The sequence below is a fragment of the Guillardia theta genome, assembly GCF_000315625.1.
Source record: "Guillardia theta CCMP2712 unplaced genomic scaffold GUITHscaffold_6, whole genome shotgun sequence".
NCBI lineage: Eukaryota > Cryptophyceae > Pyrenomonadales > Geminigeraceae > Guillardia > Guillardia theta.
Genome location: NW_005434668.1, coordinates 882,100 through 907,968, shown reverse-complemented (window position 1 = coordinate 907,968; position 25,869 = coordinate 882,100). Strand labels below are relative to the sequence as shown.

General features: G+C 51.8%; 9 protein-coding genes across 9 annotated transcripts; 4 read left to right on the top strand and 5 right to left on the bottom strand.

Annotated features, from left to right (window-relative positions):
- Nucleotides 1–35: 35 nt before the first annotated feature.
- On the top strand, nt 36–826 carry GUITHDRAFT_150407 (hypothetical protein). Its single transcript, XM_005840341.1, has 3 exons — nt 36–417; nt 460–516; nt 570–826. The coding sequence occupies exons 1-3, from the start codon at nt 271–273 to the stop codon at nt 639–641; spliced, it is 276 nt and encodes a 91-aa protein (XP_005840398.1). The 5' UTR covers nt 36–270; the 3' UTR covers nt 642–826.
- Nucleotides 827–889: 63 nt separating this feature from the next.
- On the bottom strand, nt 890–4,390 carry GUITHDRAFT_101120 (hypothetical protein; the record flags this gene model as incomplete). Its single annotated transcript, XM_005840340.1, has 5 exons — nt 890–1,190; nt 1,237–1,292; nt 1,353–1,503; nt 1,554–3,221; nt 3,267–4,390. 5 exons carry the CDS (start codon nt 4,388–4,390, stop codon nt 890–892), a joined length of 3,300 nt encoding a protein of 1,099 aa, XP_005840397.1.
- Nucleotides 4,391–5,488: 1,098 nt separating this feature from the next.
- POLA2 (DNA polymerase alpha subunit B) lies at nt 5,489–8,576 on the top strand (the record flags this gene model as incomplete). Its single annotated transcript, XM_005840339.1, has 14 exons — nt 5,489–5,578; nt 5,626–5,699; nt 5,746–5,831; nt 5,890–5,998; nt 6,051–6,194; nt 6,242–6,313; nt 6,368–6,442; nt 6,487–6,597; nt 6,652–6,819; nt 6,864–6,908; nt 6,954–7,138; nt 7,186–7,372; nt 7,538–7,729; nt 7,783–8,576. Coding segments are annotated over 14 exons (2,198 nt in total), but the record flags the coding sequence as incomplete, so codon positions are not given.
- Nucleotides 8,558–12,060, bottom strand: GUITHDRAFT_161042 (hypothetical protein; the record flags this gene model as incomplete). Its single annotated transcript, XM_005840338.1, has 17 exons — nt 8,558–8,771; nt 8,826–8,916; nt 9,045–9,182; nt 9,341–9,415; nt 9,646–9,760; nt 9,814–9,883; nt 10,130–10,218; nt 10,285–10,349; nt 10,429–10,497; nt 10,673–10,765; nt 10,954–11,035; nt 11,141–11,175; nt 11,221–11,260; nt 11,389–11,443; nt 11,500–11,593; nt 11,657–11,728; nt 11,983–12,060. 17 exons carry the CDS (start codon nt 12,058–12,060, stop codon nt 8,587–8,589), a joined length of 1,446 nt encoding a protein of 481 aa, XP_005840395.1. The 3' UTR covers nt 8,558–8,586.
- Nucleotides 12,061–14,521: 2,461 nt separating this feature from the next.
- On the top strand, nt 14,522–15,033 carry GUITHDRAFT_48966 (hypothetical protein; the record flags this gene model as incomplete). Its single annotated transcript, XM_005840337.1, has 2 exons — nt 14,522–14,888; nt 14,951–15,033. Coding segments are annotated over 2 exons (450 nt in total), but the record flags the coding sequence as incomplete, so codon positions are not given.
- A 250-nt stretch (nt 15,034–15,283) lies between these two features.
- On the bottom strand, nt 15,284–16,145 carry GUITHDRAFT_150404 (hypothetical protein; the record flags this gene model as incomplete). The annotated part of the gene is made up of 4 exons (XM_005840336.1): nt 15,284–15,525; nt 15,580–15,661; nt 15,723–15,785; nt 16,066–16,145. The coding sequence occupies 4 exons, from the start codon at nt 16,143–16,145 to the stop codon at nt 15,349–15,351; spliced, it is 402 nt and encodes a 133-aa protein (XP_005840393.1). The 3' UTR covers nt 15,284–15,348.
- Nucleotides 16,146–16,930: 785 nt separating this feature from the next.
- Nucleotides 16,931–17,479, top strand: GUITHDRAFT_46531 (hypothetical protein; the record flags this gene model as incomplete). The annotated part of the gene is made up of 2 exons (XM_005840335.1): nt 16,931–17,355; nt 17,407–17,479. Coding segments are annotated over 2 exons (498 nt in total), but the record flags the coding sequence as incomplete, so codon positions are not given.
- A 1,055-nt stretch (nt 17,480–18,534) lies between these two features.
- On the bottom strand, nt 18,535–19,359 carry GUITHDRAFT_45364 (hypothetical protein; the record flags this gene model as incomplete). The annotated part of the gene is made up of 1 exon (XM_005840334.1): nt 18,535–19,359. A coding segment is annotated over one exon (825 nt), but the record flags the coding sequence as incomplete, so codon positions are not given.
- Nucleotides 19,360–24,854: 5,495 nt separating this feature from the next.
- GUITHDRAFT_150403 (hypothetical protein) lies at nt 24,855–25,783 on the bottom strand (the record flags this gene model as incomplete). The annotated part of the gene is given in 4 exon segments (XM_005840333.1): nt 24,855–24,911; nt 24,972–24,984; nt 25,002–25,169; nt 25,326–25,783. Coding segments are annotated over 2 exon segments (581 nt in total), but the record flags the coding sequence as incomplete, so codon positions are not given.
- Between the last annotated feature and the right edge of the window lie 86 nt (nt 25,784–25,869).

Sequence of the window (25,869 nt, the reverse complement as noted above, 5' to 3'; positions counted from 1 at the left end):
AGAACATCGCTGCTCAACGGCTGGCGCAATGGCGGGGAAAGTGAAAGAGTTCCAAACGGTTGTGACGGACGAGCCATCGTTCAAGGATGTGATAGGAGGCGATCTTGTCTGTGAGTGCAGATGAGAAACTATCTCCCTCCTCTTTGCCTCACTCGCGGTCTTTCTCTCATTTTGGCCCGTGAACTATCCGATTGTGACCATTGCTTGTCCTATTGTAGATCTGTTCTCACTGATCAAACCACTCATTATTTTCTTTTTGTCTTCACTGTCATGAGCTTGATCATTAATTATGACATCTTGTTAGTTGTTGAGGTCTTTCAGAGTTGGGCGGGGCCTTGCGAGTGCATCAAACCTATGTTGTATCGCACGTCGCTAGATAACGAGGACATCAAGTTTTGTTGTGCGGCAGCGGATAAGGTTGGAGCTTCCCAATTGGATCTTTGTGTGACTTGATAACAGATAGGATCTCTCAAAGAATACAAGGATAAGCTGAAACCGGTCTTCTTGTTCTACAAGGTAACTTTGGAACTTGTTGCGAAAATCCGTTGTTGAACATCGTACACATGCAGAAAGGAGCCCTTAAAAAAACAATAGAAGGAGTGAATACTCCTGAAATACAGAAACTTCTCGACAACATTTAAAAACAAATTTCAGAAAATCATGTTCATTCGCTGGAACTTGTCGGTAAACATTGAGCGGTCTACCACATGGTCCAAATCAAGATGATCGAAACGAAGCACTCAAGAAGCTGATGATACAGACAGTATGCAGGAGAAACAGACTGATCTGCTCTAGGCACGATGAGAGTGAAAACATCTACCTCGGCCATTCACACAAAGTTTACACGCAGCACGCGTTAAATCAAGATGAGGCTCTTCCCGACTGATTCCTACCATAACCCGTCGAAGTGCTGCACGACTCGCTGGTTCCTCAACGCTCGATCGCCATGGTTCCTGAGACGATCCGTGACAAGCTCTGCATGTTTCCACAGCTCTCCGAACATCACTTTGAACGACATGCCTGTTTCCTTCACTTCGAGGGGTCCTTCCTCTCTCACTGTAATGACCATCCTTGGAATCTCCCACGCGGACAGGAAGCCGCTGATCCAGACGTCATCAGCATAACGAGCTGCTTGCGGTCCGTTGACGATGGTGGCAATGCCGTCGAGGTCCAGCAATCCTCGTCGATATCTGTAGCGTGTTAGTCAAGTGCGACAGGTAAGTAAGTCGCCCTTACATGACACCCGCGTACCCCTCGAGCACGTCCACACGGCTAGGCAGAAGGTTCCAGGGCTGATCGGGCAAGAAATGACGTCAATCGCTTGTATGTATCGGTTCTGATCCTTCTCTCACCGTGTGCTGCCCGATGAAATCTTCGGGCTCGAAGGAAGGAGGAGACCTGAACTTGAACTTGTCGACGTTCCAACCTGAAAATCCTATCGCAGCTTCCGGCCATCTCTTGCTAGCCTGAACAAGACGACCTGCTAGCATCGGGGAAAGAATCCTGCACATCCATTCCCTCACTTCATCACAGCGGAAAGCATCGAAGCTTACATGTCGTCATCAAACGTGATGATAGCTGTGTTGGCCTCGTTTTCCCGTCCAGCGCAATCCAGGAGCTTGTGGATGGGGCCCAAGTCACCACTATGACCGTCTGTAGGAGGATGAGTGATGACGTGGATCCGCCGGTCCTCTAAGATCCACTTTGGGACATCCACGACATCGACCAGAGAGAGGTAGATCGTGTCCGGGTGGAAATCTTGTCCCTTGATCGAGTCGAGCACTCCTCCTATCTGGTTGACCCGCTGTGGCGTCGTCGCAACGCAGAACACGACCCGAAAGTTCTCTTCGTGCCCTCTCGATCGCTTCCTTCCCGCTTTGAGCGCTGCCTCATCACTTGAATGCAGGGCCCCTCCCTGCTTCCTCAGTCGCTCCACTAGATCTGAATATCCTGATGAACTCAAGTGCTGCCAGTTCCCTGCCCTCGCCTCCCCTACCTCCTCCTCCCTAAACCTCTCCCCTGGATACCCCCACTCGCAGTTCATGCTCGCCCCTGACCCCCCGCACTCCTCCTCTCCCCTCCTCCCCTCCCCTCCTAGCCCCGCCATGAAGCTCCTCGCCTCCTCCTCCTTCGCCTTGCAGTTCTCCTCGCTCAGCTCCCAGCCTGTGTGGATATAGTTCATCTCTGGTACGGGAGCCGGGTGACGCTGGTGGAGCATCATGCAAGGCTGCAGCAGCACCACCTGGCGTACCCCCAGCCCCCGTGCCTTGCACACCAGCAGCGAGTCCAAGTGCGTCGTGCTCGGTACCTGGTGGTACCCCCCGAGCCGATGGAATACCTCCCGTGACGCCAGGAAGAAGTCTCCTGCTGCCGGTAGATACGCCGCGTCCCGGTCCCCCTCGTGCCTCCCTCGCGCCTCCCCCTCTAGCGCCCCCCCGCTCTCGCAGATCCCCCTGTTGTACTCCCCCGGACACTCCTTCTCTCCCCGCGCGCACGTCCTCTCCGGCTTGAGCATCTCCACGAGCTCTGAGACCGCCGACAGCCGCATGGCCAGCGGCGAGAGAGGGTCCATCATCCCCGGCAGGTCTGTGCGGACGATGCGGTAGAAGGCGTCCTGCTGGAGGCGGCGGGAGGCGAGCATCTCGAAGAGAGCGTCGTTGAGGATGACGTCACCGTTGGTGATGAGGATGAACTTTCCGCGGGCTCTGCGAGCGCCGACGTTCTTGGCCGCAAACTGGAGGAAATTTGCTGACCCCCTTCCTCCAGATCGCAGATGAAAGTCCTGATCGACGGTGACAACTCTGACGGCAAGAGAGGAATTCTCGGGCTTCTTCAGCAAGTCACTGAGCTTGACTGTGTGTTTCTTCCCTCCGCTGTAGATGTACGTGGGATTCCATTCTACAATTATCATCTCCACAGGGAGAAGATATGCGTCAGCCAGCGCAGATGTGATGTCAATCAAGTTCTGCAGTCTGCCGGGAAAATCTCCTCGCAGGTCATCATACCTTCCCGATGCCACGATGCTCAAGTACAAGTTCTCGTCCCTCAGCCCGGCCCCGCATGTCTCTCCTCGAGTCGGTGCTGATCGATTCTCCTCCCACGGAGAAATCATCGGGACAGGGTCCCTACAAGTCTTGGTCCCATACATCCTGTACCAGTCTCCGATGTCCATGGAAGGGTAATCTTCCTGCCATCGGGAATAAACTTCGAGACTGCAGGCCCTGCAGGGTGATGTCACTCTCCGAGCAGTTGAGGCCGAACTTCACCTTGACTGCTCAGCGGTTGCAGCTGCAACACTCCGCAACAGGGCCAGCACGTACATCTGCTTCCAGATCGAGTCCGCCATGACGCCGCTATTCAGCGAGTTGCGAATCACTTTGAGCCTGTCATGCATATTGACAGACCAGTCCCGCACCAGCACTTCCACGTCCTCGTCGTTGTTCCCCCCGTGTGTCAGGAACTGCCAGTCCCCTGCCCCCGCCTCCCCTACCTCCTCCTCCCTAAACCTCTCCCCTGGATACCCCCACTCGCAGTTCATGCTCGCCCCTGACCCCCCGCACTCCTCCTCTCCCCTCCTTCCCTCCCCTCCTAGCCCCGCCATGAAGCTCCTCGCCTCCTCCTCCTTCGCCTTGCAGTTCTCTTCGCTCAGCTCCCAACCGGGATATATGTATCGTAGCGACTGCATCGGAGCCGGATGACGCTGGTGGAGCATCATGCAAGGCTGCAGCAGCACCACCTGGCGTACCCCCAGCCCCCGTGCCTTGCACACCAGCAGCGAGTCCAAGTGCGTCGTGCTCGGTACCTGGTGGTACCCCCCGAGCCGATGGAATACCTCCCGTGACGCCAGGAAGAAGTCTCCTGCTGCCGGTAGATACGCCGCGTCCCGGTCCCCCTCGTGCCTCCCTCGCGCCTCCCCCTCTAGCGCCCCCCCGCTCTCGCAGATCCCCCTGTTGTACTCCCCCGGACACTCCTTCTCTCCCCGCGCGCACGTCCTCTCCGGCTTGAGCATCTCCACGAGCTCTGAGACCGCCGACAGCCGCATGGCCAGCGGCGAGAGAGGGTCCATCATCCCCGGCAGGTCTGTGCGGGCGATGCGGTAGAAGGCGTCCTGCTGGAGGCGGCGGGAGGCGAGCATCTCGAAGAGAGCGTCGTTGAGGATGACGTCACCGTTGGTGATGAGAATGAACTTTCCGCGGGCTCTGCGAGCGCCGACGTTCTTGGCCATGAACTCGAAGAAGTCTTGCCCTGACCCGAGCACGTGTTGATCATGAAATGCCTTGTCGACGGTGATGATCCTGACACTGAGATGAGACTCGGGAGGTTTTCGCACCAGCGTTGCCAAGGATGGAGTGTCAAGGAAGGGGTTCCATTCGACAACGATGACTTCCATTGTCAATCCCGATTCCTTGGATTGAAAGGACAAGAAATCCAAAGAATTCTGCAAGCGGCCAACAAAGTCTCCTCGTCGAAAGTCGTTTCGTCCACACATGATTGCACTTATGTACGGGCCAGAATCGCTTTCATCAACATCATTGCACATAGATATCGAGCAGCAGAGGACCAGGGAGAAGGCAAAAAGCACAGTTGTGCGATTCAAAAACATCGCAAGGGGATTAAATCTGACAGACGTAGAAATCTACCAAAGTCTAAAGACTCGTATCATTGATTGAGGGCTCCTTCGTGTGTCCCCATACCTTACTTGCTGTTGTTGTTGTTGTTGTTGTTGTTGTTGTTGTTGTTGCACTAGCTGACATCCCATGACTTGTTCATGTTCTTACACTCGACCTTAAACTGCTTTCACCTTGGACTGTCGTTGAGTTTTACAGGAGATTGTTCTCAGCCCTCTCGCTCTAGCCATGCTGTTCATGTGGGTCCGTTCTGAATGGGCGCTTCTACTCATACAGCACAATACTTCATCCCCCTCGCACCCCTCCCCTGAACCGTACCCTGGTCGTTAATCTGAACCCCCTCTTTCCTCATTCAAAGTACCCCTGTAAGGTATCAAACCGAGTACCCTACCCCACCAGGCCAGAATGCCATGTGCCACTACCCTTCCCGCCAAATCTCCCGTCGGCGGAAAATGCGCGGGAGAGGCGTGTTTGGGATGGCGGCAGGAGAGGAGGAGGGGGATGGGAGCAGTACATACTTGAAGAGGATTTTCAGAGTTAGAGGATGAAGTGCCGAGGTGGGATGGGAAAGAATCGATGCTTGCTGTCCTATTATCGGCAGAATTCCGCAGAATCCGGAGGTTAAAGGAGTGCTCAGATCGGCAGGGCAAGGTGTAGTCATGTATCAGAGCCATGCAGTTCGTGATCATACGTATTTGGAGGCATGGATGCCATTTTGTCTGTTTGGTAGTTTTGAAGGTCCATGAAGGGACTCTGCGGTAGAAGTGGGATTGCAGCGAAGGAACAGTCGTGTTCTCACTAAACTACAACCTCTCGTGCTGTACAGCTGTGTCAACGAGTTGACCTCTCACGCATTGCAGACATGAAGGTCGTCTCTGAAGCCGAGATCGTCAACACCTTCAAGGCTCTGGGGCACGACATCCAGGGGCAGGACGAACTGATTGGTCAATGTAAAGACTCATGTCCGTTGAGATACTCTCTCCTCACCTCGATGAAGGTGTCGAGCTGTGTGAGACGTTCGACTTCTCCGCCACCGATCTAGGCTTCAGATGGGAATCCCATGCAGATCAGGTGACCTGTGCTGTTTACCTCTCGAGACTTCACTGACAACTTTCAGCTCGCGATCGATGGTCCACCTCGTGTCGAACATCTACAAGCGTTGAAACTTTCCTTCTCCAGAAAATCTGACAAGAAGGGTCAGAGGTGATGTTTTGTTCTGATTCCAATCAACACAATGCTCACGAGATCTCGATGGGGGCAGAACTAGCCGTAGAGTCGGGGTATCGAAGTTGTACACCAAGGAATCTATCTCCATGTTACAAGAGAGCTTGTCATCAACTATGGCTGCAAACTACGGCGGAGATGTACATGTGAGCTGATGCATTCCTATGTTACTGCCGACAAATTGAGATTTCATCAAAGTTGAAATTGGAGGCGAATTCTGCGAATCAACTTCCGAAGGACAGTTTTGTTACACCATTGAAGCGCCGAGCAAATTTCCAAGCATCTTCAAGCTCAAAGTTACGGTGCCTCCCTTCAACGCCAAGCCAGCTTGTGTCTCCTATGGTCAGTATTCTGTGTTCCAATGCGCATTATTTGACACCAAGATGCAGGGTGAGACTCCAGATTCAGCCAAGTATTCTGGAAGATCCAATAAGCTTCAAGTTTTCCAGAGCGTCAACGAGGTCTGGTTCCAAGCTTGTCTTCTTGTTGTCCCGTGGCTAATGTCCCATCATCAGGCTTTGCCGTCTGCACCTTCAAGGGGATCCTCTGAATCGAGCCGCTGCGAAGTAAAGCAACTCCAAGGGTTGACGGTGATGTAGAATTTTTCTAACGATTTATTTCTGATGCGATGCAGGATAATGGAAGAGGATTTGGGAGATACATGTTTGAAAAAGTAGAGCAGAAATGCATCTCGTTGAGGAATCGTCTGATGGAAAATACGGATAGAATCGTCGAGAATGAGAAGGTTAGCCTGGCTATCTTAACGGTTCAAGGTCTCAATTCCTTCTACCCTTTGCAGTTGAAAGAGAAGGCTGAAAAGGCAGGAGAATCTTTCAGTTTGAGTCCGGTCAATGCACCCTCCCAAGATTTGGCGTGGTTCTGTGGAAGGATTTGTGTTGAAGGGGATTCCGGCCTCATAAATGCAACTTCGGTGTTTATTGAGGGAGTGAATGGGCGACGAGTGAAGGTGATTGCAGTAGTGGAAAGTCAAAGATTAACGCATGATTATAGCTGGACCTTTCCAGAAGCGGAGAGTTTGCGGTGTTTCCGGGACAGGTGAAACTGAAAGCAATTTTACAGTCGTTGACCTTATATGAACAGATTGTCGTGATTCACGGAACAAATGCTGATGGAAACTGCATTGTTGCACATTCGATTCACTCGGATGCTTCAGTTCCGCTCATGAAGACTCCCGCCGGTCAGATGGCAATTTTCAACGAAACCAAAGAATTCCTTGGAGGTCAACCTCTGAGCATAGTAGCGGCCTCTGGGCCCTACACCACGAGGTTTCCTTTGCAGTCTTTTGTAAATCCTCCTCACCATGTGCCTGCAGTGCTGACTTGAATTATTCTCCGCTGGACGATTTGCTAGAGTACGTGCGGAAAGAATCTCCAGACGTACTGGTCCTCTGCGGACCTTTCGTCGACTACCAGCATCGATTGCTCGACCCATCCAAGGCCGGGACCCCGGGAGGTTTCAGCAATGGCGATCCTCCAGACACTTTGACGCTTGTCCGTAACGTCATGAGAGAACGAATCCGTCAAGGTTTGAATCAGTCGACGACTTGCATTATTGTTCCTTCGCTCGAAGATTTGCATACAAGACACACTTTTCCCCAGCCTCCATTTGATGAATTCGAGGCAAAATAATCTTACGTGCACTGGTGTGTCCTGACGGCTTTCCAGGTGCTGCATTCTGACCAAGAAAACGCAATGGATGTCTCTCTATGCATGATGGGCAACCCTTGCATGTTCCGTATCAATGAGGTCGTCGTCGGAGTGACGACCACGGACATCGTCAGGCACATCTGTGGATGCGAGTCGTCTATCTCTAACGGAGACAGAATCTCTCGGGTGATCAACCATCTCATTCAGCAGGTCAATCTTTGCATGGTCAGTGAACGATTTTGTGCGCTGACTTTCGCCTTCAGAAATCTTTTTATCCTCTCTTTCCTCCCGCAGAAGGAGCACAGCTCGCTATGAGCAACTATCACCATCTTGAGTTCCAGAACACCCCTGATGTTCTTATCGTCCCTTCACATCTCTGCGCTTACGCCAAAAGAGCTAGCGACGTGCTGTGTGTGAACCCTGGGAGGCTTGTCAAGGGAAACACTGCCGGCACCTTCGCCAAACTTACGATTCATCCCGTCAATCGTCACATCCGCGACATGTCGGAACAGAAGCAAGAAGAAAGTCCTCAGGTGGTCGCCCGTGAGCCCGAAGACATGGAATCTCCAGGACAGGAGCCTGTCGTCCCTCAGCAGCTCAACAAGGACTTCGACTCCGTCATGGAGCCGGCGAAGTCGGACACGAGCAAACCTGTCCCTCTTACGGAAGGAGAGAAGTCTGCTGACCCGGAGCAGCAGAAGGTGACTGATCAAGAAATGGAGGAGGTTGCTGGCACGGTGAAGGGAGCTGGTGAAGAGAAGGCAGCTCCTGAAGAGGAAAAGGCCAAGGGCGAGGAGGACAAAGCTACGGGCGAGGACAAGCAACAGGCTACCGGCGAAGGAGAAGCAGCTCGAGTGAACGAGGAGGAGAAGGCAGCTGAGCGAGAGGATGTGCCAACGGAGACCCCGAGGAAGGGGCAGTGACATCAGATAATCATGCTCAGCTCAAGGACGAGGACTGTCTGCATCGAGTAGCAGAGAGAACTCGAGTAGACATCATTCGCATCTGAAGCTGTAAAAGTTAATCTGCTGGCCCCGTAAAATAATTCTATTCATTCATTCCCTATATTAATGCTTCTCTCTGTCCTCTCTCCCGTTCTCCTCCTCCTCCTCCGAATCATCTCCATACCCAGCGCCTACTCCTGCCCCGTTCCCCACGCCTGCCCCGTTCCCTTCACCTCCTTTGTGTTTGTACGACATCCTCTCCTCCTCCTCGAGGTTGACTCGCATGTTGGGGTTCACCGGAGGCAGTCCTGCTCGCAGTCAGCACAGCCACAGGGGGAGCGGGAAGAGGAGGGTTGATGTACCCGCTGAGCTCACGGCACCCATGGGCTGCACCCGCAGCTGTCGGGCAACGGAGGGGATGCGAGCATCGTAGTTGTTGACGACAGAGTAGATCTGGAGAGGCGGACAGAGACAATCGTAGGACAAGCATAGAGGGGAGGAGGAGGAGAAAAGGAGGGGTAGGACAAGGAGAGGAAGAGGGTGATAGTCAATATCAGGAGCTCGCTAGGAGAATGTCTCACCTCGTAGGCGTTTGAAGGATTTTGAATGAGGGGGATGAGACAGAAGGCGAGGAGCTGAATGCCTCGCTGTATCGCGTACATGACCTTGGCCTGGTTCCAGACAGACAGACTTGACGCAATGCCGACAAATATCGGCAGCTGCAGAAGCATAAGGGAACAACGCGGAGGTGACGGGGGAGAGAATACAAGGATGTAAGGTATGATGATGGTAATGGTGGTGGTGATCATGATGATGATGATGATGAGGAGGAGGAGGACAAAGAGGAGTTTTAGGTTTGGAATATAGGCAATCACACCTGGATGAACCATAACGAGAAGATGAAGGCAAAACGCCGGTAAAAGAGCCGCTTGACGAGTCGCTTCTCGAAAATCTTGACAAACAATGAAGAATTTCAGAATGCAAAAATAAATTGAAGGAAGCAGTTCGGTCGAACGAAGAAAGAGCAGAAGAAAAGTGGACGGAAAGAAGGAGAGGAGGAGGAGGAGGAAGAGGAGGAGGAGGAGGAGGAGGAGGAGGAGGAGGAGGAGGAGGAGGAGGAGGAGGAGTCTGTCCGTTGAGACTCGTACAGGTAGAGGAGGAGGAGGAGGAGGAGGAGCTCACATATGTCCTGCGGATGAGGTTGAGGAAGAGGATGAGAAGGACGAGGTTCATAGCAATGAACATGTATCCTGCCCAGTTGCTGTAAAGATAAGAATTGTCTCCTGGAGCCCTCAGCCTGTCAGCAAGAGCATCAGCTACACAAGAGATTGCTTCTCGACTCGCACTCACATGTCGGCGAAGTAGAGGGCCACGTAGACGAGGATGATGATCATAGTCAAGAACACGTTCTCACTCTTCCCTGTGGAGGAGAAGAAAAGAGGAGAGGAGAGGAAACAAAGGAGAAGAGCCAAAGTGGAGGAGAGGGGGGAAAATGGAGTCAGGAAGATACCAAGATTGCAAGGAGGAGAGGATAGGAGAGGAGAGGAGAGAAAGGAGTGAAGAGAAGAAGAAAAGGAGAGGAGAGGAGATGAAGGAGTGAAGAGCAGATCAAATTGAAAGGAGCGGAGGGGAGGGGAGAAGAGGGGAGAGGAATCATGTTTCTCACTTGACAACTTGGTCGTCGTGATGGGCCACCCACGTGCGATCACTATCAGCACATTTATGAAGATGATGAAACCCATCATCTCCAAGCTCCTTTTGTGACATCCAAGTCAGAAATTTCTCTCTACGTCCCTCCTTTCCCTAGCCTCCACCTCTCACCTCGCAAAAATGCTAAGCGTATCATTTCCTACACCGCTCTTCTGATATCCATCATAGTAGGCAAACTTGTACGAGAGGTCAGCGAAGTTTTGGTCCTGCTCCTCCTCCCCTCCCTCCCTCCTGCTTCTCCTTGTCCATCCTCACCTCCAAGTCACTCGCAAGCCAGTAAGCGAAGAAGGCGAAGAAGAGGAACCAGTGAAGCTCGTGCATGAGCTGCCGCAGCTTGTTATTCTCAAGAAGAGAAACGGAAGAGGAGGGTGAGGGAGAGGAGGAGGAGAACTGTAACTTTCACGGTAGAGACGGGACAGGAGCCCGAGGAAGCGAAGGTGCAGGGTGAGCGAACTGCAAGAGGGAAACACCCAGGAGAGCAAGTAGCATCGTCACTCACTCTCTTTTGCATGAAATGACGGGCAATGCAGACGAAGAGCAGTCCCTCAAGGGTGTAGAGGATGAGGAAACTCAATGTTATCGCCCACAAGCCCTGCCTCTTAACTTCAGCAACTCCGCCTGCTCGCCAGTGCTGTCCCTCCAACCCTCCCTCCCAACCCTCCTTTCCCGTGCAGCTCTATCGCCACGATCTCCTCCTGTCGCATCTCCTCCTTCTCCACCCTTATGTCCTTCCTATTTCCACCCCGTTCCACCAAGCAACCTACTCTACTAAACTTCTACCTGCTCGTCAACCCCGAATTGACAAGAACCTCTACACGAGATCTGCAGGTCGGAGTTGAGAGTCCACCCTTTGTTGTACAGGCTGTGAGAAGAGAAAATCGTCATCTCTTGAAAACCTCCAGCTTCATGGTCGTGAGCCCATCACTCCCATCCCCACTTCCCCACCATCACCAATCTTCAGTCTCACCTGATGTTGACCCCTGCTTCGATGTTGGGAGTGTTCTTGACACAGTGTGAAGAGGATATACAGTGAAAGAGACAACAAACCGGATTGAGAGATCCCTGACAGTTTGCGATCACCACATACCTGAAGACCGACTGTCAGCTTTGAGTGAAAGATGCATTTGTGGCAACACAAGCGCAAGACAGGTATGATACATCCGAGAGAATGCCACATTACAAACTCAACTACACATGTCATCGCCAAGATCCTACCATATGTGAGGAACCCCTGACTTCGAGACTGTGATTTCACTCTGGCTGATCATTCCTGGCTCCAAATTGACAACGAAAGCAGCACGTGCAACCCTGAGAAGGCCGTCACACCCCATGCCACCTTTCCTCTCGACTCTTTCCTGTCTTCACAGGTCAACGTTTCATCGTGATAGACAGCATCCCAGTTTGAAAACGAGTCTGCAACCTGAATGTCGCAATCAATCGAAGCACAAGAAGAATCAAATAAGGTGAAAATAGCGACTCTCACATCCGAATAGAAGAGAAGCTTCGTGTATCCTGCCGTGCTCGCAGTACAATCCGACCAGGATAGTTGCAAATTCTGCGCCCGTGGAAGACAGCACGTGGGGACAGGCAAGGAATGGCAAGACAAGAGGTGTCAGTGTGGTGTTGCCGATGTTGCTGCTGCAGTTATTGTTGTTGTTGATGATAATGTTGCTGACAGCCAAATGTTGGAGGTGGGGGGAGGAAGGGGTGGGGGGGGTGGGGGGGAGGAGGAGGAGGAAGAGGAGGAGAGGAGACGAAGGGACAAAGGCAATGGTAAAAGGAAGGCAATGGTAAAAGGAGAATGCTGACCTGATTGTATTCGGCACAGCTTACGGAGTCAACCCACGGACTTGATACCATACATGTACCATTGGCAAAGTTTTGCATCTTCGCCTGTGGGAACAAGAATCAACAGATGAGCATTGACAAGTGGTAGGAGGAGAAACCTCAGAGAGCACGCTGCAGGATATCTTTTCACTCGACGTCTTGCAAGGAAGAACATTACAATTCAAGTATGCATTGCACGTGGAGCATTGAACAGGGCTCGAAGAAGCCTTATCAACGTTAGAACAAGCACGAACAACTGCAACTGCTCTCTCACAAGTTGGCCTCCTGCTTGAATCGAGTAGATAACTTTCCCTTCTCCAGAAGTATCAAAAATAAACTTGGTAAGGTAAATCCACTGGAATAAACGCAGAACTTCCGTTAAAAAAAAACCAACACTTACACAGTTAGTTAGATGACCTTGTCACTGGAAACAACCACTTCTCGGAACACCTTGGCATGTGTGGTCGTGACATTGAACAAGAGCAGACTCAACAGCCTGCCACCGATCAGCCTACTGCACGGAGAAAGGAGTGAAGATGTTACAGAAAAGTTCTTCTCAGGTACTTGGATGATTCTCCCTTGGAGTTAGTAAGTAAAACATATAATACATGTGTCAACAGCTGCTTAAGGGCTTCCTGCAGCATATCCCGAAAGCTCCACACTGAGAGCAGCAATCTCGTCATCACCCACAAGGGCGTCCTCCTGAGGTCAAACCCATGGACCCTCCTCCTTGCCGCTCCTTCCTTCGCTGATCCTCGACATGGGAAAGGCAGGATTGCATGCGCCCGGTTGTGTGCACTGCCCTCCAACCTACGATGCTCTCTGAAAGTTTGGAACCAATCACGTTGTCTCTGCTCCATCACAGGAGCCCCCTTCTGTGCTTGTCCCGGACGAGCAAGCTTGTGAAGTGGATTTATGTCTTTCTTCAATCCGTTGAGGCCCTAACAATCATCCCAGCTACCTTCCTTCAGGCAGAGCTGCACAACATGCGATTCAGTCACAGGAACGACCATATGATGAATGCACATCAATGCATCAAGTGACAGTGCCAAGTTACGATCGTCTGCCACTCCCTTTCTTGTTGTCTTGGGGTGTACCTAGAATGAAGATTCCCCATTGCACCTTATTCTAGTTCAAGTTGTGTGGAGGTTCTTCAATTATGTCTATCTGGGAAGATAACTCATCTCGTCCCCTCCCCCCTCCCCCCCTCCATCCCCCGAATCCTTCACAATCTGCTAGTAAAATTCATTTCGGTTGACAACCGATCAGCTGTTTTGCCCCTCACTCGTCCTGCTTCCTGCCCTTACAGCATTATTTTCACTTCATCGCGATCTTTTTCTTTCATTTCTGTATCTTGGCACAAATCCTGATCTTTCTCCTGCAATCAATTTCCTTCTCCTCCCTCCCCCTCTCCTCCTCCTCCTCCGCTTTCTGTTTCTGAATTCCAGCATGTTGGAAAACTTAACTTGGCGGTCCACCTTTACCCCTCCTCGACTACCCTACCCCTAGTGGTTGAGTCACCCCGTAGTGACTTTTCCTTCCCATCATGCCTGTACCCCCTTATTTCCCTTGATTTACACCCCTACAATCTGTAGGACTACTACCCTACCACGCGTTAGCAACATACGAGGCCCAATACCCTACCCCTCAATTATGGAAACACCGTTACTCCTACCCCTTGTTTCCACCACTTCTACCCAGTCATGGAGTGAACCCTTTTCAACCCCACCCCCCGTTTGTCGACTTTGTCCTATCCAATTTGAACCCATACGCATTCAATAATGTCGGCCGCTCTTGCCGGCCGGGCCGTCACTGGCATGCCACCGGGAGTGCGGGCCCCGGACCTTACGCCGCCGGGGGGGGGCCGGGGGCCTCGGTCGATCGGACCGACTAAACTCGCCCGAAGCGAGTTGAGTAAAGAATCGTCTCGAGCCGCTGCAGCCATGATGATGCCTGAACCTTGCTCGCCAGGTGAGGCAGAGGGTTGAGGAACAAGCATCTTTTCCTTGCTCTTTTCTTCCCTCCTCCCCCAACTCCATTTGTCTATTCCTCCTTTCACTCTCTTGTCCCTCCACACTCCTTGCATCCGATATCTGATTGTGATACACCCTACTGACTGATGATGGTTTGGTATGACACCAACAGAAGTGAAAAGCATGGCAAAGTCCCAAGCCTTATCCTCTGCCATTGTCACATTGTTTGGAATTGGTATCATTCGTGTAACGCCAATCTTTCTGGAAATGTTCGGAATTGTTAAGTATTAGTGCAATATGTTTCAAGGTTTGGAATAAATCCACCGGTCTTATCGATTTGAACTTGAAGAAGCTGGAGGCGAACAATGAGCGCACTTGGTGCTTTAGAGGCCTACTCTGACAGTGATAGTGATGCCGAAGATGTCAATAGGGACAAAGAGCAATCGAGCAGATGCGAAAACGACAAGTTGAAATCGCAGGCGGAGTCGGAGACTGAAGGATCAGGAGGACAGGGGGATCTGATGTTCAATGCACAAGTGGCAAGCGATGGAAGAATTCGTTCTTTCCCTCATGTTGAAGGCAATTATGCTGGTTTCGTTTTCGTCTCTCTGAAGCAGGTACCAGAACTACAAACACTAGCGATGCAGGTCTTTGACAATGCCAGAAAAAAATTGCCGAGCGAGGTAGTTTTGCACAGGATCACCCTGGATGAGATGCACATCAGCCTCAGCCGCACGCTAGTGGTGAAGAGGCATCAGATACAGCCGCTGGTGAACAGGTTGCGCAAGGCTCTGCACTCAATCCCCTCGTTCCACATGAAGATGTCAGCGGTGGAGCTCCTCAGCAACGAAGAAGGAACCCGCTCCTTCGTTTGCATGACGGTCAGGCCTGTCGAAGACGAGATGCTAAAGATAGGTAATCTGTTCAACATGTTTCTCATTGATCCTGACCGTAGTTCGCTTTCTGTGTCGTTGCAGTGAAAACTACCGACGAAGTCCTGCGAAGCTTCAAGCTACAGCCCTATTACGAAGATATGCACTTCCACGCTTCTGTCGCATGGTTTCTCGGTGGTGTCCCAGAGACTTTGGAGATCGCGCAGGGAGAGCAGGTGTGCTGTGAAGACTTTGCTACAGGCTAGAAGTGAACCTTGATATCAGTTCCCTCGTTTGCCGATCGACATCGCGTGCAACATCTTGGTGCAAAACGTCCAGGTCAAATTGGGGAACAAGAAATTTCAAATCTTGTTAAAGAAGCCTGAAACTTGATATCCTCTTGGAACAAACCGTGAATTTTCCAGACTTCTCTACCAGTTGCCAGCTGTTGACCATTCCAGCGTTACTGTCAACTACTTCATTCAATCCTCATAAGTTACGTTTTAATACTGCGTCCAAGAGCCCTGGTTGGCTTCACCGCCGCCGTTCCAGGAGCCAGTGCCCTCCTTAACATTCTCAACATTCTGGATGACCACCTTCTCCTCGAACATCTCCGGCGTCGACTCCGTATGTACAACCTTGCCCAGGGACTCTTCGATCTCTTCGGTGATCTTGAGGCACTGGTAGGAGACACCAACATCAGATATCTGTGCATGTCACCGCTGAAGGACTACCTCTCTTCCTTTCACCCCCGTCACCTTCTCCTCCACACGCCCATCAGGGTGAATGATGAACTCCAGTTGCTCGATGCCCATCCTGCCGCGTTTTCGGTGAGGAAAACCTTTTTCTACTTGGTTCCCCAGCAACAAGCTCCTACCTCAAGTTGGTTTTGCGGAGTGGAATGCGCTGGCAGCTGCTCCTGGCAACAGCATGGGCTTTGCTGCAAACCAGAAACATTCAGCAAAACTTCAGGTGAACCCAGTCTGGTTGCGATCAAGAGTCTGTGATGGTCGCGAAAGAGCAGAGGGTTGACACGGGTATTGCGTTTCAAGGAAGAAAAATGTAAATACAGAGAATCAGACAGATGGGTGTAGTATTGGTGCAATTCAGAATGATGAACCAAATGGTAATTGCTCACAAAGAGAGCTGGCAGCCTCGATGATAGTCAAGGAGATGGCAGAGGAGGGGAAGCGAGGCGCATGAAGAGATGTCGTTCAGACCTTGGGAGCATGCAGGAGGGGTTCATCATGAACGCCTCTGCAGCCATGATGGTTGCTGCAACAGCCGCCAGCCTCAGCATGGACAGGACACTAGGATGTGGACCCACCCGAAAAGGTTACCATATCGGGGGGTACGGGTGTACTTTGGCAGGAATTCCGTGTGATAACATGGGGTAGTGTTCCTTGATATCAAGGGTAGGGGTACAATTGAATCTGTAAAAGATGAAGGGGTAGGTGGTTGGATTGAAGGGTGGGTGGATGATTGTAGATGAGGGGTGGGGTTCTGGGCATCCGCTGGTAGAGGTAGGTACGGGTGTGTATCTGTTTGCCATACTTTCGTGGGGGTAGGGTGTCTCTAAATACAAGGGGGTCAGTGGTGGGCTTGAGTGGGGTACCCAGATCATATTTTTACGCCATGGCCTCGGCCAAGGAAAAGTAAGAAAAACCGATATGCTGTCCCTTTGCGCGCCTGCTCCTGTGCCATCCTCCTGCTCCTGTCCTTCTCGTCTCATAGCCCCTCCATGATCGATACTGCTCCTCCTCCTTCACATACAGCCCCTCCGCTGTCCACCGCTTGTTCACACTGCAGCTCGTGCTGCTCCTTCCTTTGCTGCACTCTTGCAGCCCTTCCTTCTTGTTCTTTTCTCGGTTTCCATGCAGCACTATTCTGACGATATGTATGGATACCTCGTCCTCCCATCCTCTGTTTGCTTTCTGCTTTCGATTCCATGACCACCTTTTCCTACATAGGCTCCTGGCCAAGCTCCTGGCCATCAAGTCTGGCAACAGAAATAAGTCCGAGAGTGTGCGATCGACACCATGGAAGAAAGTTGGACCGAAAGGAGGAGGCAAAATCCAGCACAAGTTTTCGGTTGAGCATCAAGATCATTGCGAAACTCCCGGGGAGGCCTACGACGATATAGTTCCGGTGTTGCTCGCCATCGCATCGAACATCGGCAAGAGGGCGGACGAGCTGATGATATACGATCCATATTATTGCAATGGACTAGTGGCACAGAATCTACGAGACAGAGGCTTCCAGCATGTTTATAACAAGAATGAAGATTTTTATGAGGCGGTGAAACAAGGCACAACGCCGCCATTCGACGTTCTGGTTACAAACCCTCCATACAGTAACGACCACATTGAGCGCCTTTTCAGTTTCTGCTCGAGCTGTGAGAAGCCATGGATGGTGCTTGTCCCAAACTACGTCTACACCAAAGACTACTATGAGAAGATGCTGAAGAGTGGAGTTCGACCTTTCTACGTGATCCCGCCCAACCGATATGAGTAAGAATCGACTTCTCCCCTCAAGTACCTTCATGATTGACTGCTATTCAGGTACATCTCGCCGGCTGGAGCTCGAGGGTCCAGGGAGAAGAAGACCTCTCCTTTTGTGTCATTCTGGTTCATAGACATGGGGAAGCTTAACCCCCTTGCGATCCGAGCTTTCCGTAATTGGATTCTGCAACATCTCGAGCTCGAGCGGCGACCGCAGCTTGTGCAGAAGCTTCGTGATCTTCCTCAGAAAATGCGAGCAATGTTCGATCCTGAAAGGAGGCGGCTCAGGAAGAAACAGAGACAAGCGATTCGTCGGAGGCTTGGTCGACAACTTGAGGACATGAGTTCGAACACAGGATGAGTAGATCATGAGCATGGGTGAAATTCCTTGATCAGAACAAAGTGAGGGACCATGAATCAAAGAACGCTGAGAGGTACTGGAGAAAGCAACGTGCCTGCGAGATTCAGGTGAGAAAATTCTTTTCAAGCATGTGTGAACTATCGCACCTACTTTCTTCCAGTACCCCCCTTTCTCCCCCCCGCCTTGTTTTTCGAACATCTCTATCCTCCTTTTTGTCTCCTCTCCCTCTCTTCACTTCCCTTTCCCAGTTCTGTTCTGCTGGTCGGGCTCTTCCCACTGCCCCTCTGTGTCAGACAGGCTGGCAGATGAAATGTTGGTGGGTGAGGTGGGCCAGGCATCTGAGGTTGAGGCCTCTAGGATTGCCACCGGCTTTAAGTTTTTGCCGACTACGGGGCCCTTAGCTTGCCAGCTGATGTCTTGCTGGGCCTTCCATGATGGAATGTCCCGGCCGGAGTACAGCAGACATTCAAGCCTGATATGCTCGAAAACGATGCTCACGGTTCTGTGATGTAGGATGGGGGTTCGCGCGTACTGGTAGTCATCTGGCTGTAGCCCTGAGGCAAGGGTTGTCATGGGTTCGAAAAATCAGTACAGTGTAGGGCTGACAAGGTTCGAATGAATGACAAGAGGAGAATAATATCACTTGATCACGCGTTGAATTACAAAATTATGAGAAGCGCAATTCGGAATTACCGATCTCTCCTGTTGAGCATTCCCAGCTCTACCTGTTTTGCCATCTTGGAGGCTGATCCTCCTGCCAACAACTTCTCAACCTCCTCAGGCTCCGGCAGCTTCGCTCCTTTCTTCATGCTCTCCTCGCATGCTACCAGGTACTGCTGCTGGACGCCGATGATGCTGCCTGGCCTCACAATACGGAGCCAGGCGATGCAGTCCCTGGCGGTCCACTGGTACTTGCGCATCATCCACAGGGCGATGAGAGTTCCCGTCCTGCCCAACCCTGCCTTGCAGTGCACAGCCACCACTCCCTTTTCTGAGGTGCAGAGGGACAAGAAGCGGTCAACGAGCTTGGCAGGCGGAGTCGTGCAGTCCTCGAATTCCATGTCGTAATGGCGAATCCCATTCTTCTTGAATTCTTCCGCATCATACGTCGAGGCCTCGTTAAGCCTCACCACAGCAGAGACTTTGAGCGTATGAAAGATCTGGCTGTAAGCTTCAGGACGAAGCATCCGAGCATCCTGGCTGTCGGGCCCACGAAAGGCGATGAATTTCGGGCACGGTTGATGCAGGTCGTACTGAGCTGGATTGTCCAGGAAGAGGTAGCGATTCACGTCGAAGGATTCGTAGTCGAAGAGACCAGCAGTCATCGCAGCCTTCAGACCTCGTAGGCAATCGAGCAGAGACAGATGAAAGGTCGGCGGCTGGTAGGTAGCGTCTCGGAACGGAACGAAGAGCCTTTTCCCCATCGAAGCAAACGCCAAAGCCGCTTCCTCTGGGGTCCACTGTTCGACTACAATCAAATAGGTTCCAAGCAAAAAGGCAGCGTTGGTTCGTAAAGCAACATCTCTTTCTGCGTAATAAACAAGTTGTCGATTCGCAAGTCGAGGATCCTGAAGTTTCTCTTGCATGTACTTGCAGAACTCATACACAGCCGCAAGGTTCACAGGTCCAAAATCGTCACAGTAAGGAACGTATGACTCGTGAAAGGTGCTCGAAAAGAAAAAGAGTTTTCGATTCTTGACAATCTCCACCTTCGTCTGGCCCTGATCCTTGTGGATGGTGAAGGAGAGTCGGTTGGGTAACAGAGGGTGGATCACACCATACTCTATCTCTTCCATGGTTTCGGGAGCAGGCTTGGATCTTGCAGCAATATGCGCTGGGGGCTCAGGTTCTGGTTCTCCAGGTTTTGCACTTTCAAGCCGGTGAATATTCGCTCTTCGTTTCTCTGCGCACTTAGCAAGCACCCTTAGAGCCTCACGATTCCCAGCCAAATCAGAATTCAAGGAATTTAGGAAATCTTCAACGGTAAGCTCCCAACACCCAGCATCGATTTGTGCGACAACATCGCAAGCACGTAGATGGGTGGAGTCTGTCTCAGAGCTTTCTTTGATTCTTTTCCTGCACGTTGCGAGGAAACTCATCTCACCAAAGAAGTCTCCACTTTCCAAGGACTGGGCGACTTTCCCCTCCACGACTGCATTCACCTTTCCATAGTCAATGAAATACATGGTGGTTCCTAGGCTTCCTTTTTTCACAATACATTCACCCGCCTTGAATTTGACAAGATTCATGGCTTGAAAACAATGGAACCTGCTGCGCTCAGACAAGTTGTCAAACAAGTCGCAACTTGCTTTGCTCTTAAGGTATTTATGCAGGAAGGGATTATCAGCGGGGTTGACTGAAGCCGGCACCTTCGAAGGCGTGGAACTCCCTTTCTTGTGTAGATCCATGTCACAAGCGTGCCTCCCGCTGTGCCCAGGTTGGTTGAATTCTGGTCTGAATCTCGTGGGAGATTCACTTGAAGTTCTTGGACCTTTTGTATTGGAGGGTTCTGGCGAAGTTGCGGGTAATCTGACAACACCCAATTCTGAGCTTGCTGATCTGTGGATGAGCAAATCGTCCCTGCTACTTCTTTGGACAGGCTCATTCTCGGCAGATTGTGCTGTGCAAGATTTGGCCCTTTCACTTCTTCGCGATGCAACTTGAGAAAGAATCCTGAAATATGAGGATGAGTTGAACAAGGAGAAGCGAAGAAAGAAAGCCTCACCCGAGAATCGCTCTCAAACCTGCTGGGTCTTCTTGAATGACGACCATGAAATCCTTGACATTGAGCTCGAGGCATCGACAGTCCTCTGTGGCTTGAATCGAGGCAACTCTGTAGATGCCGCATCCAACACACTTTTCCATCTGACGAGTATCTGTCCGGACACCACTCCTTTCGAGGAAATTGGTAACCGTTGCAATGAAGCAAATCTCGCCGAAATAATCTCCACTCGCAAGCGATTGCAGAACTTTACCGTTCTTCACAGCAATAGCGTGGCCTACGTCGATGAAGTACTGAAGAATTGAAATAGTGAGTATCAAGGTGATCAGACAACAGCCTTACCATCGAGGTCCCTATCGCCCCTTCTTCAATAATCACTTCACCGGCATTGAAAGCCCGGGCCTTCATACGAGCAACGCACTGGTTCCGTGTCTTGGGAGACATCGAATCCAAGATCTCAGATGTCGCTTTGCTCAACTGGGAGTTGCTCATGCCAGGATATTCGCTCGGAGAATCTGGCAAACTATTCAACCGCTTCCTTGCCTTCATCATTCCGTCGGTGTCATGTGCAAGCGCTTTCCTTCGCTCCTCTACTTCTTCTTTGCTAATCGTACCCTTCGAGCTTTTGACTGAAGAAATCATGTTCCTCAGGGCTTCAGGAAGGCCAGATTTCGTGACAGGCATGTTTCCACTCCAGCCTTTCGACGCTCCTACCACGACCTTTCTCCTAAATTATTTGGTTCGCCTGAAAACGAAGGGAGCAATGTCAGGGATGGCTAAATGAAACCACCGAAATTATGGAGGATCAGGATTGGCACGAATCAAGATCAAATGGGACCCCTCATCACTCTGACAATCAGGAGATGTGGATCAAGGTGAACATAGAAAACAAACCATCACGCAAGCATTACAAGAATGAGATAGTTTTTTTTTGAAACAATCAACAATGCATTGTGCAGGGGGGAGATTAAAACACACACGTACAGTCCTCTCCTGCTTACGAGCAAGCTCATGGTTTGAAGTGGAGAGAAAGCGTCGGCCATGACATGGGGAAGGGACAAGAGCGACGGGCAAGAGAGTTTGTACTCTCACACACTCACTTGTTGATCTTCTGTCGCTTTCAAATCCTCCTCGGCTTCTGCCTGCTCTACTCCGCCATGCCACCTCTCTCGGGCATGTCTTACAACTACCCCTTCACTATCCACCCCCACCCACTACAATCTTTCCGACAAACACTACCTACCCCAATTGTTCCCACCCTACCCTGGTAGGATCACCCCTGTGGCAGAGTCCTCGACATAGGGGTACCCCCTTTGACAGCAACTCCGCCAGTAGTAATTCGAGGGATTGTACCCCTACCCTGCCAGCTACTGGCACTAGTACCCCACCTAATTTACATTACCCTGGTTTTACCTCCTTGGTTCATGTTGCACCCCCTTACATCGTTACCCTACCCCCTCGAATCGCGCCACCCCTTTATTAAAAAATCACTTCGGACTATTTTATTATTGATGACTATAAGTCTTGCTATAACCTTGGTTACACCTTCCTAGGACGCTGTAAGGCTCTAAAAACTATGGACCCTCTGCATGTGGATACAGACCACCCTAGTTACCACAAGAGTAATAAAAAATTTAAGAGGAATTCCCCGCCTTCCACCTTTGTACCCTTGGACCCCATCGTATGTATTTACACCGGTACATTTAACTAAAAGAACCCCGGTAATTATCCTTAAACGTTCAGTCAACAAAATTATGTACCCCTCCCCTCCAACCAGAAGCACTGTGGATACCCCACCCACCCCCTGGTTGCTTTCCTCTGGTTCTTCAGTACCCACATTTCAAGGAGGTGGTGGGGTCCGTGCATCATCCACGTAAAAGAAGTTTTTATGAACAAAATACATCTAAAAACATTTCTACAGGAATTTAACGTAAAACTTTTGTATTGAATAAACATTTTAATTTGAGTACATTTTATATTACTTGGATATTATCCTTCATGTAAAAATCTCTTCCAAAAACTTATTTTTCATTTTGTCCGGAAGCAAAAAGCTTCATTTCGACTGTGTTGCAATATTACTTCTATGTTTCCGCGTGACCAAAACAGACGAGTCACTGGCAAGTGCCGCAAACCGGGCGGCGTTGGCCGCTCGGCCCCGGCCCTCACGAGTCACGCCCGGCGCCGGTCGGAGCATCGGACTCCCCGCCTCTCGGCCCGGAGTCACCCGAGTCACAGTCGGCGTCCCGCGGCGCGCGCCGGTACCGTACGCCGTGCGGCCGGCCCTGTCCGATCGAGGCCGACTGAACTTCCGAGTTCCACGGTAGTTCGGAAGTCGGAGGGGGGCGCGGCCCGGGTGTACGGTAGGCGCGGCGTTCTGAGACTGCCAATGCTACAGCGTTGCCATGATGATTTTAATATACCGTGTCAAGAAGAGAAGCGGCGACCCGGCCCTCCACTCCTTGTCCCTTGATTCCAGTCAGGCTTCCTCCTCGGGGCCCCTGTCGTACTGGCGGGGGTCCGAGTCACGCCCTTCGGCTTTCTCAGGTTGTTATAGGGAACGTCCTGCAGAAGTGAAAGGTGAGGACTGAGGTGGAGGAGAAAAACATCAGCTTACGCCGAAGGGAGACTTGGACTTTGAGCCTTGATCCTCCTTGCGGTCGCCCTTGTAGATCCTTTTGAGAGTCCCTTCCTTCTCACCACAGTCAGCCACTGGGACAAGCACGAGCACATGGCGGCGGGCACTACAGCACCTGATCGTCGGACGTCACATGAACGAAGTCGGCCGGGATGTCCTTGAGGAAGCGAGAGGGCTCGAGAGGGTCGTTGTTGTGGAACATGCCCTTCCACATGGGCCAAGTGATGTAGAGGATCTCCTTGGCCCGGGTGATGGCAACGTAGGCGAGCCTCCTCTCCTCCTCGATCTCGTCTTTGGAGGCGAGGGACCGAGAGTGAGGGAGGCAGCCGTCGTTCATGCCGACGAGGAACACGACCTCGAACTCCAGCCCCTTGCTGGAGTGAATCGTCATGAGCTTCATCCGCGGGTCCTTCTTCACGTCGACGTCCAGCTTGATCTCTTCTTGGAACTCTTCCTCGTCCCCCGCCACCAGCGCAACGTCCTCCAGGAACGCGTGTAGCCCCTCCAGCCCGACCCTCTCCGTCCTCTGAGAGGCTTTCTTCAATTCTTGGATGTTTGCCCACCGGTCGTCGTACTTCTCGTCTTTCTGCAGGTACACGTCGTACTCTATGACGTCGATCAGCGTCTCTATGACCTCCTCCGGCGTGCACAGCTTTGCGGCGTCGCACAGAGTCTTCAACACTTGCCAGAATTGGAGGAGGCTTTTCTTCTGCCTGGCAGTGAACAGCTCCTCGTCAGGCGCGCCGCTCCTCTCGCTGCTGTCCTCTCCGTCCTCCTTCCCTCGGGAGGACTCGATCAAATCCAGTCTCTGTATTGCATGGAAAGTGGAAATCCCATTCTTAGCCGCATACTCCGCCACCTTCTCGATCGTCTTCGTGCCGATCCCTCTCGGTGGAACGTTGATGATCCTTGCGAAGGATGCGGAATCGTTGGGGTTCGCGATCACTCGCAGGTACGCCAGTATGTCCTTAATCTCCTTCCTCTCGTAGAACCTCATGGCTCCGAGGATCGTGTATGGAATCCCATTCCGCACGAACACTTCCTCCAGCACACGGCTCTGCTGATTCGTCCGGTACATCACAGCGATCTCCTGGAATCCTCCTGGCACCACTCCGCTCTTTACCAAGCTCTTTGCTTCTTTGGCGACGTAGACAGCTTCGTCGGTATCATCGACGGATTCATGCAGAAAGATCTTGGAGCCGGCACGTGTGGAGGAGGTCATGTTCTTAGCTATCCTGTCCTTGTTCTTCTCGATGATAGCCTGAGCGGAGGTGACGATGGTGTTGGTGCTCCTGTAATTGTGCTCCAAGATGATTTGAGTTGCATTGAAATCCCTACGGAAGCGATTCACATTGGAGAAGTCAGCACCCCGCCATCCGTAGATGCTTTGATCTGTGTCCCCGACCACAAAGACCGAGCTGCTCTGCGGAGACGAGGCGAGAAGTCGGATGAGCTCGTACTGCGGAAGGTTGGTGTCCTGCCACTCGTCGACGAGGATGTGCCGCCAGGTCGACCTGACTCTCTCCAGCACTTGACCGTCGGACTTGAGCAGGCGAACAGCTTGCAACAGGATGTCGTCGAAATCCAGCGCGCTGCTCCTAGCAAGCTCCTCCTGATAGAGCGCGTAGACCTGCTCGACCTTGAGGAAGAATTGACGATTGGTGCGAGTCAGAGACTTTGATTTCATCACTTCGTGCGGGAACAGGCCCTGCGATTTGAGGTTTGAGATCGCGAACCTGATCGTGTTGGGATCCAGTTTGGTGACATCTATGGCGAGGTCAATCATGGCCTGTTTGACCAGCTCTTTCTGTTGGTTCGAGTCGAAAATCAGGAAGTTTGGATCCAACCTGGGCAATTCCAAGTCAGCAGGAATCGTCTACTTTCAGGTCCCATCAGAGGCATCTCACCCGATCGCATCCCCGAAGATCCTCAGCAGCCTGATGCAGACATAGTGGAACGTCCCGACAGTTATGGCGAGCATGGAGTCGTGCTGTATGTCCAGAAGGCTCTTGATCCTCTGCTTCATCTCTTTTGCAGCCTTGTTGGTGAAGGTCACCGCCACTATCGAGTCCTGCGTTGCTCCCTTGGAGATCAAGTACCCGATCCTGCATCACAGACGTGCTGGTCAGCAGGGAGGGATCAGCGAGCGAGCAAGAGCTTCAACAAGATTCGGAGGAGCAGATCGCTATGGTGATGAGGAAGGAAGATAGCAAGGCACGATAAAGGACACTGGGGGTTTCGCTGTTGGACTATCGGCATACCTGCTCGTGAGGACTCTCGTCTTGCCTGAACCAGGGCCAGCGAGGACGATGATAGGAGCGATGGGAGCCGTAACAGCCTGCTTCTGAGCTTCGTTCAGGCCTGCCAGCAGCGGCGACTGAGGCTCGTCCTGTCCTGCTCTCTTTACTCTGATCTTCTCTCGCAGCATCGCCTCGATCTGCTTCTCCTCGTTCTTGTCATGGCAGGCGAGGGAGGAGGTGAAAGTCCTTGCTCTTGCAGCTCCTGGCCACGTGGACGGAGCTGGGAGCAAAGATGCGCTCCTCCGGAACCAACTCCTCACCATCGCCTTGTTGGAGGGTCGGAACAAGGGCCTTGTTGGGACGAAGCCATGGCCGAGAGCGATGAAGGCCATGAAGAACACAGCTGCTATTCCTCTTGATGTCGCCCCTTTCATTGCCCAGGATAATCTCTGCCTTTCTCGTCACTCCCTTGCATCCCTGCAAGATATGTCAAAATCTCTGCTGTACGCCGCTCGTCGTTCCTCCTCCTCCTCCTCCTCCTCCTCCTCCTCCTCCTCCTCCTCCT

What these genes read in the sequence shown, in the direction of transcription:
- GUITHDRAFT_150407 (XM_005840341.1), top strand. Translation starts at nt 271, where the DNA reads ATGAGCTTGATCATTAATTATGACATCTTGTTAGTTGTTGAGGTCTTT. An exon ending in GTTGTGCGGCAGCGGATAAG is followed by an intron (nt 418 to 459) that starts GTTGGAGCTTCC and finishes ACTTGATAACAG; the next exon opens with ATAGGATCTCTCAAAGAATA. An exon ending in CGGTCTTCTTGTTCTACAAG is followed by an intron (nt 517 to 569) that starts GTAACTTTGGAA and finishes GTACACATGCAG; the next exon opens with AAAGGAGCCCTTAAAAAAAC.